We start from the raw sequence: 12,881 nt of genomic DNA, 5'->3' as shown, positions 1-12,881 counted from the left end.
TAGGGGGTTCTATGGGGTCTATGGGGGTCTATGGGTCTGGGTGGGTTCTGGGGGGTTTGGGGGGGTTCTGGGGGGTCCTGGGGGTCCCTGGGGGTTCTGGGGGGGTCTCACCGTGAGGCTGAGCTCGGGCCCAGCCAGGCTGTGGGGTCTATGGGGGGGGGGGGTCTATGGGGTCTATAGGGGGTTCTATGGGGTCTATGGGGTCTATGGGGTGTCTATGGGTCTGGGGGGGTTCTGGGGGGGTTCAGGGGGATCTGGGGGGGTTTTGGGGGCGTCTCACCGTGAGGCTGAGCTCGGGCCCGGCCAGGCTGTGGGGTCTATGGGGGGGGGGTCTATGGGGTCTATAGGGGGTTCTATGGGGTCTATGGGGTCTATGGGGTGTCTATGGGTCTGGGGGGGTTCTGGGGGGGTTCTGGGGGTCCCTGGGGGTCCCAGGGGGGATTGGGGGGGTCTCACCGTGAGGCTGAGCTCGGGGCCCGGCCAGGCTGTGGGGTCTATGGGGGGTCTATAGGGGGTTCTATGGGGTCTATGGGGTGTCTATGGGTCTGGGGGGGTTTTGGGGGGGTCCCAGGGGGTTTTGGGGGGGGTCTCACCGTGAGGCTGAGCTCGGGCCCGGCCAGGCTGTGGGGTCTATGGGGGGGTCTATAGGGGGTTCTATGGGGTCTATGGGGGTCTATGGGTCTGGGGGGGTTTTGGGGGGTCTGGGGGTGTTTGGGGGGGGTCTCACCGTGAGGCTGAGCTCGGGCCCGGCCAGGCGCACGCGCAGCTCCTTGGCCAACACCTGCCCAGTCTCGGCGGCGGCGCCGGCGGCCGTGAGGCGCAGCGCGTCCTGACCCCCCGCGTGCGGCCCGTACTCCGCGTACGGCACCGACAGCCCCACCGTCTCCTCTGGGGGGGACACAGAGCAAGGGGGGGGGGGGGGTGGTCAGGGGGGCATCAGGGGGCACTGGGAGGGCACTGGGAGGCACTGGGGGGCACTGGGAGGGCATGGGGTGGGAATGGGGTGGTCACAGGTGGTGAGCCGGGGGGTGAGATTGGGGGATGTGGGGGTCTGGGGGGGGTCACAAGGGCTTGGGGGGCTGGGGGAGGGCATGGGGGTCATGGGGGGGCACTGGGGGGGCACTGGGAGGCACTGGGAGGCACTGGGGTGGGAATGGGGTGGTCACAGGTGGTGAGCTGGGGGGATGTGGAGGGTCTGGGGGAGCATGGGGAGGTCACAAGGGGGTCTGGAGGGGGTGGCAAGGGGGTCTTGAGGTTCAGGGGGGGCTGTGGGGGGCACTGGGAGGCACTGGGAGGGCATGGGCTGGGAATGGGGTGGTCGCAGGTGGTGAGCTGGGGGGGGGATGTGGGGGTCTGGGGGGGATGTGGGGGGGATGTGGGGGTCTGGGGGGGGTCACAAGGGCTTGGGGGGCTGGGGGAGGGCATGGGGGTCATGGGGGGGCACTGGGGGGGCACTGGGAGGCACTGGGAGGGCATGGGCTGGGAATGGGGTGGGAATGGGGTGGTCACAGGTGGTGAGCCGGGGGGTGAGATGGGGGGATGTGGAGGGGTGTGGGGGGGGATGTGGGGGTGGGGTCACAAGGGCTTGGGGGGCTGGGGGGAGGGCATAGGGGTCATGGGGGGGCACTGGGGGGGCACTGGGAGGCACTGGGAGGCACTGGGAGGGCATGGGGTGGGAATGGGGTGGTCACAGGTGGTGAGCCGGGGAGGGGGTTGAGCTGGGGGTGGGTGGGATGTGTGACCCAGGGTGGGGTCGGGGGGGGACATGTGGGGTCTGGGGGGGGTGTGGGGGTGTGGAGGGGCATGTGGGGGCACTGGGAGGCACTGGGGGGCACTGGGAGGCACTGGGAGGGCATGGGCTGGGAATGGGGTGGGAATGGGGTGGTCACAGGTGGTGAGCCGGGGGGTGAGATGTGGGGATGTGGAGGGGTCTGGGGGGGATATGGGGGGGAATGTGGGGGTCTGGGTTGGACGTGGGGGGGTCACAAGGACTTGGGGGTCATGGGGGGGCACTGGGGGGGCACTGGGAGGCACTGGGAGGGCACGGGCTGGGAATGGGGTGGTCACAGGTGGTGAGCCGGGGGGTGAGATGGGGGGGATGTGGGGGTCTAGGGGGGATGTCGGGGGGTCACAAGGACTTGGGGGGCTGGGGGGAGGGCATGGGGGTCATGGGGGGGCACTGGGAGGCACTGGGAAGCACTGGGAGGCACTGGGAGGACACTGGCTGGGAACGGGGTGGTCACAGGTGGTGAGCTGGGTGGGGGTTGAGCTGGGGGTGGGTGGGATGTGTGACCCAGGGGGTGTTGGGGGGGGACATGTGGGGTCTGGGGGGGGGTGTGGGGGTGTGGAGGGGCATGTGGGGGCACTGGGAGGCACTGGGAGGGCACGGGCTGGGAATGGGGTGGTCACAGGTGGTGAGCCGGGGGGTGAGATGGGGGGATGTGGGGGGGTCTGGGGGGGATGTGGGGGTCTGGGGGGGACAGGGGGGGTTCATAATGACTTGGGGGGCTGGGGGAAGGGCATAGGGGTCTGGGGGGGCACTGGGAGGCACTGGGAGGCACTGGGAGGACACTGGCTGGGAACGGGGTGGTCACAGGTGGTGAGCCGGGGGGTGAGATGTGGGGATGTGGAGGGGTCTGGGGGGGATGTGGGGGGGGGTGGGGGTCTGGGGGGGATGTGGGGGTGTGGAGGGGCATGTGGGGGCACTGGGAGGCACTGGGAGGCACTGGGAGGACACTGGCTGGGAATGGGGTGGTCACAGGTGGTGAGCCGGGGGGTGAGATGGGGGGTCTGGGGGGGATGTGGGGGATGTGGGGGGGATGGAGGGGGGTTCACAAGGGCTTGGGGGTCATGGGTGTCACTGGGAGGCACTGGGAGGCACTGGGAGGCACTGGGAGGGCACTGGCTGGGAACGGGGTGGTCACAGGTGGTGAGCCAGGGAGGGGGTTAAGCTGGGGGTGGGTGGGATGTGTGACCCAGGGGGTGTCAGGGGGGGGACATGTGGGGTCTGGGGGGGGGTGTGGGGGTGTGGAGGGGCATGTGGGGGCACTGGGAGGCACTGGGAAGCACTGGGAGGCACTGGGAGGACACTGGCTGGGAATGGGGTGGTCACAGGTGGTGAGCCGGGGTAGGGGTTGAGCTGGGGGTGGGGTCTGGGGGGGGACATGTGGGGGGGGTCAGGGGGGGGTGTGACGTCCAGGTGGGCGTGCCCGGTGACGTCACAGCCTCACCCTGGCCCGGGGGCAGGGTCCTGCTGTGCTGCTCCTGGCGGAAGGCGGCTCCGGCCACCCCGGTGTAGCGGATGGCGCAGAGGGAGAGGCGCAGCCTGACGCTCCTGGGCTCCGCCCCCTCGTTCCTCAGCACCACCCGGAAGTCCAGCTCCGCCCCCAGGACCGTTGACCCCGCCTCCAGCTTCATGCTGACGTCACCCGAGGACGGGGTCGCCCCTCGGTGCCGGGGGCGCGAACCGTGGGAGGTGGCGGTGGACACGGCCCGGCGCTCCTCCTCTGAGCCTGGGGGGGGGTGGGGGGGTAAAGGTCAGGGGGCAAGGGGGCAAGGGGAGGGGGCAAGGGTCAAGGGGTGGGGTCTATGGGGGGATATGGGGGGTCTATGGGGGTCTATGGGGGGGTATTGGGGGTCTATGGGGTGGCTATGGGGGGGTATTGGGGGTCTAGGGGGATCTATGGGGGTATATGGGGGGGTATTGGGGTCTATGGGGAGTCTATGGGGGTCTATGGGGGTCTATGGGGGGTCTATGGGGGGGGTCTATGGGGGTCTGGGGGGGTCTATGGGGGTCTATGGGGGGTATTGTGGGGTCTATGGGGTGGCTATGGGGGGGTGTTGGGGGTCTAGGGGGATCTATGTGGGTATATGGGGGGGTATTGGGGTCTATGGGGAGTCTATGGGGGTCTATGGGGGTCTATGGGGGGTCTATGGGGGGGTCTATGGGGGTCTGGGGGGGTCTATGGGGGTCTATGGGGGGTCTATGGGGGTCTATGGGGGGCTATGGAGGGTCTATGGGGGGTCTATGGGGGGTATTGGGGGTTTATGGGATCTATGGGGGTGTCTATGGGGGGGATTTGGGGGTCTATGGGGGGTCTATGGGTGTCTATGGGTGTCTATGGGGAGTCTATGGGGATCTGTGGGGGGCTATCGGGGTCTATGGGGGGTATTGGGGGTCTATGGGGTGTCTATGGGGGTCTATGGGGGGTCTATGGGTGTCTATGGGGTGTCTATGGGGGTCTATGGGGGGTCTATGGTGTGTCTATGGGGGTCTATGGGGGGCTATGGGGGGTCTACGGGGGGTCTATGGGGGTCTATGGGGGGCTATGGGGGGTCTACGGGGGGTCTATGGGGGTCTATGGGGGGTCTATGGGTGTCTATGGGGGTCTATGGGGGTCTATGGGGGGTCTGTGGGGGGTATTGGGGGTCTGGGGGTGTCTATGGGGGTCTATTGGGGGCTATATGGGGGATTTGGGGGGTCTATGGGGGTCTGTGGGGGGTATTGGGGGTCTGGGGGTGTCTATGGGGAGTCTATGGGTGTCTAGGGGGTGTTATTGGGGGTCTATGGGGGTCTATGGGGGGTATTGGGGGTCTATGGGTGTCTATTGGGGGCTATAGGGGGGATTTGGGGGTCTATGGGGGGTCTATGGTGGGTTATTGGGGGTCTCTGGGGGCCGCCGTCTGATTGGCTGAGGGGACGCTGCGCCCTGACCTTCGGGGTGCTTGTATTGGTGGGTGATATCGAGGCGGGCGCCCGAGCCCGCCCCCAGCGTGCTGATTCGCCGCCCGATGGCGCCTTCCTCCACGTGCACCACCGCGAAGCCGCCGTTGGGCTGGCGCTGCCAGTACACCTTGTCGCTGTTCACCTGACCCGGGACACGCCCCCTCATTAGCATAGACACGCCCACCAGCCCCAGGAGCCCTCCCATTGGCCCAGAGCCCCCCCAGGCCCCCCCAAGCCCCGCCCACCCATCCCCACCCATCCCCACCCATCCCCAGCTCAGGGCTGCCCATGCCCCCTGTGGGTGTTTCCCTGTCCCAGGCCCCGCCCCCTTATTAGCATAACCACGCCCACCTCCCCCTGCAGCCCTCCCATTGGCCCAGAGCCCCCCCAGGCCCCCCCAAGCCCCTCCCACCCATCCCCAGCTCAGGGCTGCCCACGCCCCCTGTGGGTGTTGCTCTGTCCCAGACCACGCCCCCTCATTAGCATAGACACGCCCACACCCCCATGGAGCCCTCCCATTGGCCCAGAGCCCCCCCAGGCCCCCCCAAGCCCCTCCCACCCATCCCCAGCTCAGGGCTGCCCATACACCCTGTGAGTGTTTCCCTGTCCCAGGCCACGCCCCCTCATTAGCATAGCCACGCCCACCTCCCCCTGCAGCCCTCCCATTGGTCCAGAGCCCCCCCAGGCCCCGCCCACCCATCCCCACCCATCCCCAGCTCAGGGCTGCCCATACACCCTGTGGGTGTTGCTCTGTCCCAGGCCCCTCCCCCTCATTAGCATAACCCCTCCCACCACCCCCAGGAGCCCTCCCATTGGTCCATGGCCCCCCCCAAGCCCTTCCCATTGGCCCAGAGCCCCCCCAGGCCCCGCCCACCTCGGCGAAGACGAAGGGCGTGTCGTACTTGAGGAAGACCTCCCCGTTCTTCACCGCCGTCACCGAGCAGGGCCCGCAGCAGAACAGCCCTGCCGCACCAGTACGGACCAGTATGGACCAGTACGGACCAGTATGGACCAGTAGGAACCAGTATACACCAGTAGGAACCAGTATACACCAGTAGGAACCAGTGTAGAGCAGTATAGACCAGTAGAAACCAGCACAAACCAGTATAAACCAGTAGAAAACAAACAAGAATAAACCAGTATAAACCAGTATAGACCAGTAGGAACCAGCAGAAACCAGTAGAAATCAGTGTAGACCAGTAGAAACCAGAGTAGACCAGTAGAAAGCAATAGAAACCAGTAGAAACCAGTATAAACCAGCAGAAACCAGTAGAAAACAGACAAGTAGAATCCAGTATAGACCAGTATAGACCAGTAGGAACCAATAGAAACCAGTAGAAATCAGTATAGACCAGTATAGACCAGTATAGTCCAGTAGAAAGCAACAGAAACCAGTAGAAACCAGTAGAAACGAGCATAAACCAGTAGAAACCAGACAAGTAGAATCCAATATAGACCATTATAGACCAGTAGGAACCAGTAGAAACCAGTAGAAATCAGTATAAACCAGTATAGACCAGTACAAAGCGATAGAAACCAGTAGAAACCAGACTAAACCAGTGGAAAACAGACAAGTAGAAACCAGTAGAAACCAGTACAGACCAGTGTAAACCCGTAGAAACCAGTGTAAACCCGTAGAAACCAGTATAAAGCCCGTCTCCCGCCCCCTCCCAGTAGAAACCAGTGTAAACCAGTACCGCTGCTGGTCTCCTGGGGGGTGGCGTCCACCACCTGCCACCCGTCGTACCCCTCGGGCAGGTCGGGGCGCTTCATCCAGCAGTCGTTCCACACGTGGAAGTTCCTGGGGGGGGACCAGTATAAACCAGTATGGACCAGTACGGACCAGTATAGACCAGTAAAAACCAGTATAACCCCTTATAGACCCCCCTGGGGCACCCCACTGACCAGTAGACCCCTCCCAGTGTGAACCAAGGACTGGTTTCCTCCCGCATCGCCTGGTATAAAGCCACATTACAGCCCAGTATAGACCAGTATAAACCAGTATAGACAAGTAATAAACCAGTATGAACCAGTATAGACCAGTATAGACCAGTATGGACCCCCCCAGGGGTCCCCACTGACCAGTAGACCCCTCCCAGTGTGAACCAAGGACTGGTTTCCTTCCGCATCGCCTGGTATAAAGCTGTATTACAGCCCAGTATAGACCAGTATAAACCAGTATAGACAAGTAATAAACCAATATGAACCAGTATAAACCAGTATAGACCAGTATGGAACCCCTGAGGTCCCCACTGACCAGTCGACCCCTCCCAGTGTGAACCAAGGACTGGTTTCCCCCCGCATCACCCGGTATAAAGCCACATTACAGCCCAGTATAGACCAGTATGAGACCAGTATAAGACCAGTATAAACCAGTATAAACCAGTACCAGACGGAGTCGGTGTTGAGGCGCTCCAGGGGCCGCATGTTCTCGTCGAAGTAGATGTCGGTGGTGAGCGACACGTCGGTGTCGTGGGCAGAGTTGTAGTTGGTCACCGTGCGGGTGGGGAGGCCCAGGCAGCGCAGCACTGGGGGCGAGACCAGTACAGACCAGTATAGACCAGTACAGACCAGTATAGACCAGTAGAGACCAGTAGGGACCACTAGGAACTGGGGCAACCCCAAAGATTCCCTCCCAATGCCCCCCGACCTCCCGCTTCCCAGCTCCCTCCCTGTGTAACCCGGTGAGCCAAACTGGGCCTAACCCAGTATAACCCAGTCCAAACCAGTATAAACCAGTCCAACCCAGTCCAAACCAGTATAAACCCAGTTTAAAACCAGTATAAGACCAGTATGACCCCAACCCTTCCCTCCCAACGCCCCCCGACCTCCCGCTTCCCAGCTCCCTCCCTGTGTAACGCGGTGAGTCAAACCAGGCCTAACCCAGTCTAACCCAGTCCAAACCAGTATAACCCAGTCCAAAACAGTATAAAACCAGTATAAACCCAGTCTAAACCCAGTATAAGACCAGTATGACCACAACCCTTCCTTCTCAACACTGCCCATCCTCCCGCTTCCCAGCTCCGTCCCAGTATAACCCAGTGAGCCAAACCGGGCCTAACCCAGTCTAACCCAGTCCAAACCAATCCAAACCAGTATAAACCAGTATCAAACCAGTATAAACCCAGTATAAGACCAGTATGACCCCAACCCTTCCCTCCCAATGCCCCCCGACCTCCCGCTTCCCAGCTCCCTCCCCATGTAACCCAGTGAGTCAAACCGGGCCCAACCCAGTCTAACCCAGTCCAAACCAGTATCAAACCAGTATAAACCAGTATAAACCAGTCCGCACCAGTGGTCATGACGCCGGCGAAGACCCAGCACTGCCCGTAGCGCACGGGGGCGCCGGCGCCGTGGTAGGAGCGCAGGATGTCCACCGAGCCCGCCCAGGCCGAGGGGTTGGTGCCCTGGGCATAGTCCCCGGTCCAGTTCCCCACCAGCACCCCGTTGTCGTCCAGGGAGTTCACCTGGTTTAGGGGGGGACAGGGGGACCCCAAAAGTGGGTGACCCCCCCTTTGGGACCCCCCTCTTTCCAGTAACCCCCCTGTACAGCCCTGTAAACCCCCCCAAAAATGACCCAAAAGCCCCCCAAATCCCCCCAAACACCCCAAAACCCCCTCAACACCCCCACTCCCAGCGCCCCCCCCAGGGAGTTCACCTGGGGGGCACCCCAAAATTGGGGGACACCCCCCTTGGGACCCCCCTCTTTCCAGTAACCCCCCTGTACAGCCCTGTAAACCCCCCCCAAAATGACCCAAAAGCCCCCCAAATCCCCCCAAACACCCCAAAACCCCCTCAACACCCCCACTCCCAGCGCCCCCCCCAGGGAGTTCACCTGGGGGGCACCCCAAAATTGGAGGCACCCCCCTTGGGACCCCCCCCTCCCCAGTAACCCCCCTGTACAGCCCCATAAACCCCCCCCCAAAATGACCCAAGACCCCCACAAACACCCCCAAACCCTCCCAGCCCCCCCATAGACCCCCCAAGACCCCCTCAGAACCCCCCCAAACCCCTAAGGACCCCCTCAGGCCCCCCAAAATGACCCAAGACCCCCCCAAACCCCCTCAGACCCCCCAAAACCCCCCTAAAATGACCCAAGACCCCCAAAACCCCCCCAAACCCCCCTCAGACCCCCCCAACCCCCCCAAACCCTCCCCCAAAACACCCACCATGGCTGAGACCACCCTGGCCACCATCACGGGGTCCCCCCGGGCGCTGTGGGGCATCCCCCTCCGGTCCAGGATGTAGAGCGAGGCCTCCAGCACCCCCGCCTCAAACTGGGGGGGGGGACCCCCCCAAAATACACACAGGGTCACCCCAAAATCCCCCTCCCCCCTACCAAGACCCCCCCCCCCAAAACACACCCCATCCCCCAATTCCCCCCCCCCAACATGTATTAACAGGCTCATTTTTGGGGGGTAACCCACCCCAATTTTTAGGCTCCCCCCTCAATTTTTAGGCTCCCCCCTCAATTTTTGGGGTCCCCCCTCAATTTTTGGGGTCCCCCCTCACCTTCCCCACCCCCCCAAAATATGGGGGTGCCCCCTTATTCCCCCCAGACCCCCCCCAATTCAGGGCTGTGGGTTATTCCCATGGGTTATTCTTGGGGGTGCCCCCCCCGCCCCCCCTTAAATTGGGGTGGGGGGTGTGATTTTGGGGGTCCCCCCCCCTCAATTCTGGGGGTACCTGGCCGTAGTTCCAGGCCCTCTCAGCGATCTGGTCCTCGGTGCCGTAGAAGATGCGCCCGGTCTCGTTAAGGACGTACTCGTTAAGGTCGCTCGTCTTCTCCATGTAGACGGCATCATCTGGTGGGTGGGACCCCAAATTGGGGGGGGGTGGGACCCCAAATTGGGTGGGGGGGACCCCGAAAAGTAGCTGTGGAGCTTCAGGAAGGGGGATATAGGGAGGGGGAACCTCGAAACCGCCGGGTTTTGGCAGGGAAGGAGGAGAAATGGGGGGGATTAACTCTTGGGGGGGCCTTGAAACCGACATGTTTTATCATGGGGAGCCTTGAAACTGCCATATTAGGGGATGGGGAACCCTGAAACTGCCCAATTTCATCATGGGGAGCCTGGAAACTGCCGGATTTGGGGATGGGGAGCCTTGAAACGGACACATTTTGTCATGGGGAGCCTTGAAACTGCCAGGTTTGGGGATGGGGAGCCTTGAAACCTACAAGTTTTATCATGGGGAGCCTTGAAACTGTTGGATTTGGGGATGGGGAACCCCAAATCTGCCCGATTTCATCATGGGGAGCCTGGAAACTGCCAGATTGGGGGATGGGGAGCCCTGAAACTGCCCAATTTTATCATGGGGAGCCCTGAAACTACCAAATCGGGTCTTGGGGAGCCTTGAAACTGCCAAATCCCCATAGGGGGAACCCTGAAACTGCCCAATTTTTCACTGGGGAGCCCTGAAACTGCCCCAGTTGATCATGGGGAACCTTGAAACTGCCAAATCAGGTCTCGGGGAGCCTCAAAACTACCCAATCTCAGTCTGGGGAGCCCCGAAACCGCCCCAATTGACCATGAGGAGCCTTGAAACTGCCAAATCTCCACATGGGGAGCCCTGAAACGGCCCAATTTCTCAATGGGGAGCCCTGAAACTGCCCCAATTGATCATGGGGAGCCCTGAAATTGCCAAATCAGGTCTCGGGGAGCCTTGAAACCGTCCAGTTTCTCAATGGGGAGCCCCGAAACTGCCAAATCTCAGTCTGGGGAGCCCTGAAACCGCCCAGTTTCTCAATGGGGAGCCCTGAAACTGCCAAATCTGATCTTGGGGAGCCCCGAAACTGCCAAATCTCAGTCTGGGGAGCCCTGAAACTGCCCCAATTTCTCAATGGGGAGCCCAGAAACCACCCAGTTTCTCAATGGGGAGCCCTGAAACTGTCCCAATTGATCATGGGGAGCCTTGAAACCGCCAAATCTCAGTGTGGGGAGCCCCGAAACCGCCCAATCAGAGGCCGGGGGAGCCCTGAAACCGCCCAATTTCTCAATGGGGAGCCCTGAAACCGCCCCAATTGATCATGGGGAGCCCTGAAACCGCCCAATCCCAGCCCGGGGCGCCCCGAAACCGCCCAATCCCAGCCCGGGGCGCCCCGAAACCACCCCCTTCACCCCACTCACCGGGGCACCATGGGTTGAAGAGGAGGATGAGGTCGTTGGCGTCGTCGAAGGGGGCGGCGTATTCGCCGGCCCCCGTGCGGGTCTTGACGCTCAGGCGGTAGCGGCCAATGGGGGCGTCGGGCGGGGCGGTGAGGCGCAGGTCGAGGGCGGGGCCGCCCCCCGCCGGCCCCTCCCCCGCTTCCTCCCGCCCCTCTTCCTCCGCCGTCCAACCGGTGGCCGAGGACTCGCCCAGGGGGATGAGGACGTGGGTGCCCTTGGCCACCTGGGGGGTGGGGCCTGCGGGGAGAGGAGGGTTATGACGTCATCGCCGCGGGCGTGACGTCATGGAGGGGAGGGGGGGTGATGAGGTCACCTACCCAGGGTGAGCTCCACGCAGAGGTCGTCGCCGGCGTCGGGGTCGAAGGGGCGGGGCAGGAGGACGCGCAGGCGGAAGGGCTGCCCCCGCCGCACCACCAAGCGCGGGCAGGCGTACTCCGCCGTGTGGTGAGCCACCCGATTGGCCGCCGTGCCCACCACCAGGCCACGGGGAGCCAATAGGCCTGGGGGATGGGGGGGGGGTGGGGGGTGGGGAGGAAACAGACATTTCCAGTCGGGGGGGGCCTTGAAACTGACTTTTACCCCTTTGGGAGCCTCAAAATTGCCCTGGGGGGCCTTGAAACTGACTTTCCCCAGCCTGGGGAGTCTTGAAACCGCCTTTTCCCACCCTGGGGGGCCTTGAAACTGTCTTTTCCCTCCCTGGGGGGCCTTGAAACTGCCTTTTCCCCACACTGGGGGGGTCTTGAAACCGCTTTTTCCCTTCCTGGGGAGCCTTGAAACCGTCTATTAAGACGCTGGGGTGACTTGAAACTGCCTTTTTCCCACCTTGGGGGGCCTTGAAACCACCTTTTCCCACCCCAGGGGGTCTTGAAACTGCCTTTTCCCCACCCTGGGGGCCTTGAAACCACCATTTACACCTTTGGGAGCCCCCAAATTGCTCTTGGGGGTCTTGAAACTGCATTTTCCCACCCTGGAGGGTCTTGAAACCACCATTTACACCTTTGGGAGCCCCAAAATTACCCTGGGGGGCCTTGAAACTGCCTTTTCCCACCCTGGGGGGCCTTGAAACCACCTTTTCCCACCCTGGGGAGTCTTGAAACCACCTTTTCCCACCCTGGGGGGCCTTGAAACTGCCTTTTCCCCACCCTGGGGTGGGGTCTTAAAACAGCCATTTGCCCCTTTTGGAGCCTCCAAATTACCCTGGGGTGTCTTGAAACCACCTTTCCCCACCCTGGGGGGCCTTGAAACTGCCTTTTCCCACCCTGGGGGGCCTTGAAACTGTCTTTTCCCCACCCTGGGGGGCCTTGAAACTGTCTTTTCCCTCCCTGGGGGGCCTTGAAACTGCCTTTTCCCCACCCTGGGGGGCCTTGAAACCGCTTTTTCCCTTCCTGGGGAGCCTTGAAACCGTCTATTAAGATGCTGGGGTGACTTGAAACTGCCTTTTTCCCACCTTGGGGGGCCTTGAAACTGCCTTTTCCCACCCTGGGGAGCCTTGAAACTGCCTTTTCCCCACCCTGGGGGGGTCTTGAAACCACCATTTACGACTTTGGGAGCCCCAAAATTGCCCTGGGGAGCCTTGAAACTGCCTTTTCCCACCCTGGGGGGCCTTGAAACTGCCTTTTTCCCACCCTGGGGGGCCTTGAAACTGCCTTTTCCCCACCCTGGGGTGGGGTCTTAAAACAGCCATTTGCCCCTTTTGGAGCCTCCAAATTACCCTGGGGTGTCTTGAAACCACCTTTTCCCACCCTGGGGGGCCTTGAAACTGCCTTTTCCCACTCTGGGGGGGTCTTGAAACCGCCTTATCCCACTCTGGAGGGCCTTGAAACTGTCTTTTCCCTCCCTGGGGGGCCTTGAAACTGCCTTTTCCCCACCCTGGGGGGGCCTTGAAACTGCTTTTTCCCACCCTGGGGAGCCTTGAAACCACCTTTTCCTTCCTGGGGGAGCCCCAAAACCACCCTTTACCCCCCCGGGGAGCCTGGAAACCGCCTTTTCCC

At 62.2% G+C, this 12,881-nt stretch overlaps 1 protein-coding gene across 1 annotated transcript; it reads right to left on the bottom strand.

Annotated features, from left to right (window-relative positions):
* Window positions 1–727: 727 nt before the first annotated feature.
* TGM1 (transglutaminase 1) lies at window positions 728–11,390 on the bottom strand (the record flags this gene model as incomplete). The annotated part of the gene is made up of 11 exons (XM_084281156.1): window positions 728–888; window positions 3,231–3,512; window positions 4,715–4,868; window positions 5,601–5,689; window positions 6,424–6,527; window positions 7,116–7,254; window positions 8,019–8,193; window positions 8,896–9,003; window positions 9,413–9,531; window positions 10,852–11,127; window positions 11,208–11,390. Coding segments are annotated over 11 exons (1,790 nt in total), but the record flags the coding sequence as incomplete, so codon positions are not given.
* Between the last annotated feature and the right edge of the window lie 1,491 nt (window positions 11,391–12,881).

This window comes from Gallinula chloropus, assembly GCF_964237585.1.
Source record: "Gallinula chloropus genome assembly, contig: HAP1_SCAFFOLD_779, whole genome shotgun sequence".
Classification (NCBI taxonomy): Eukaryota; Metazoa; Chordata; class Aves; order Gruiformes; family Rallidae; genus Gallinula; species Gallinula chloropus.
Note: the sequence above shows the minus strand (reverse complement) of the source record. Positions and strands in the feature narration are given on the sequence as shown.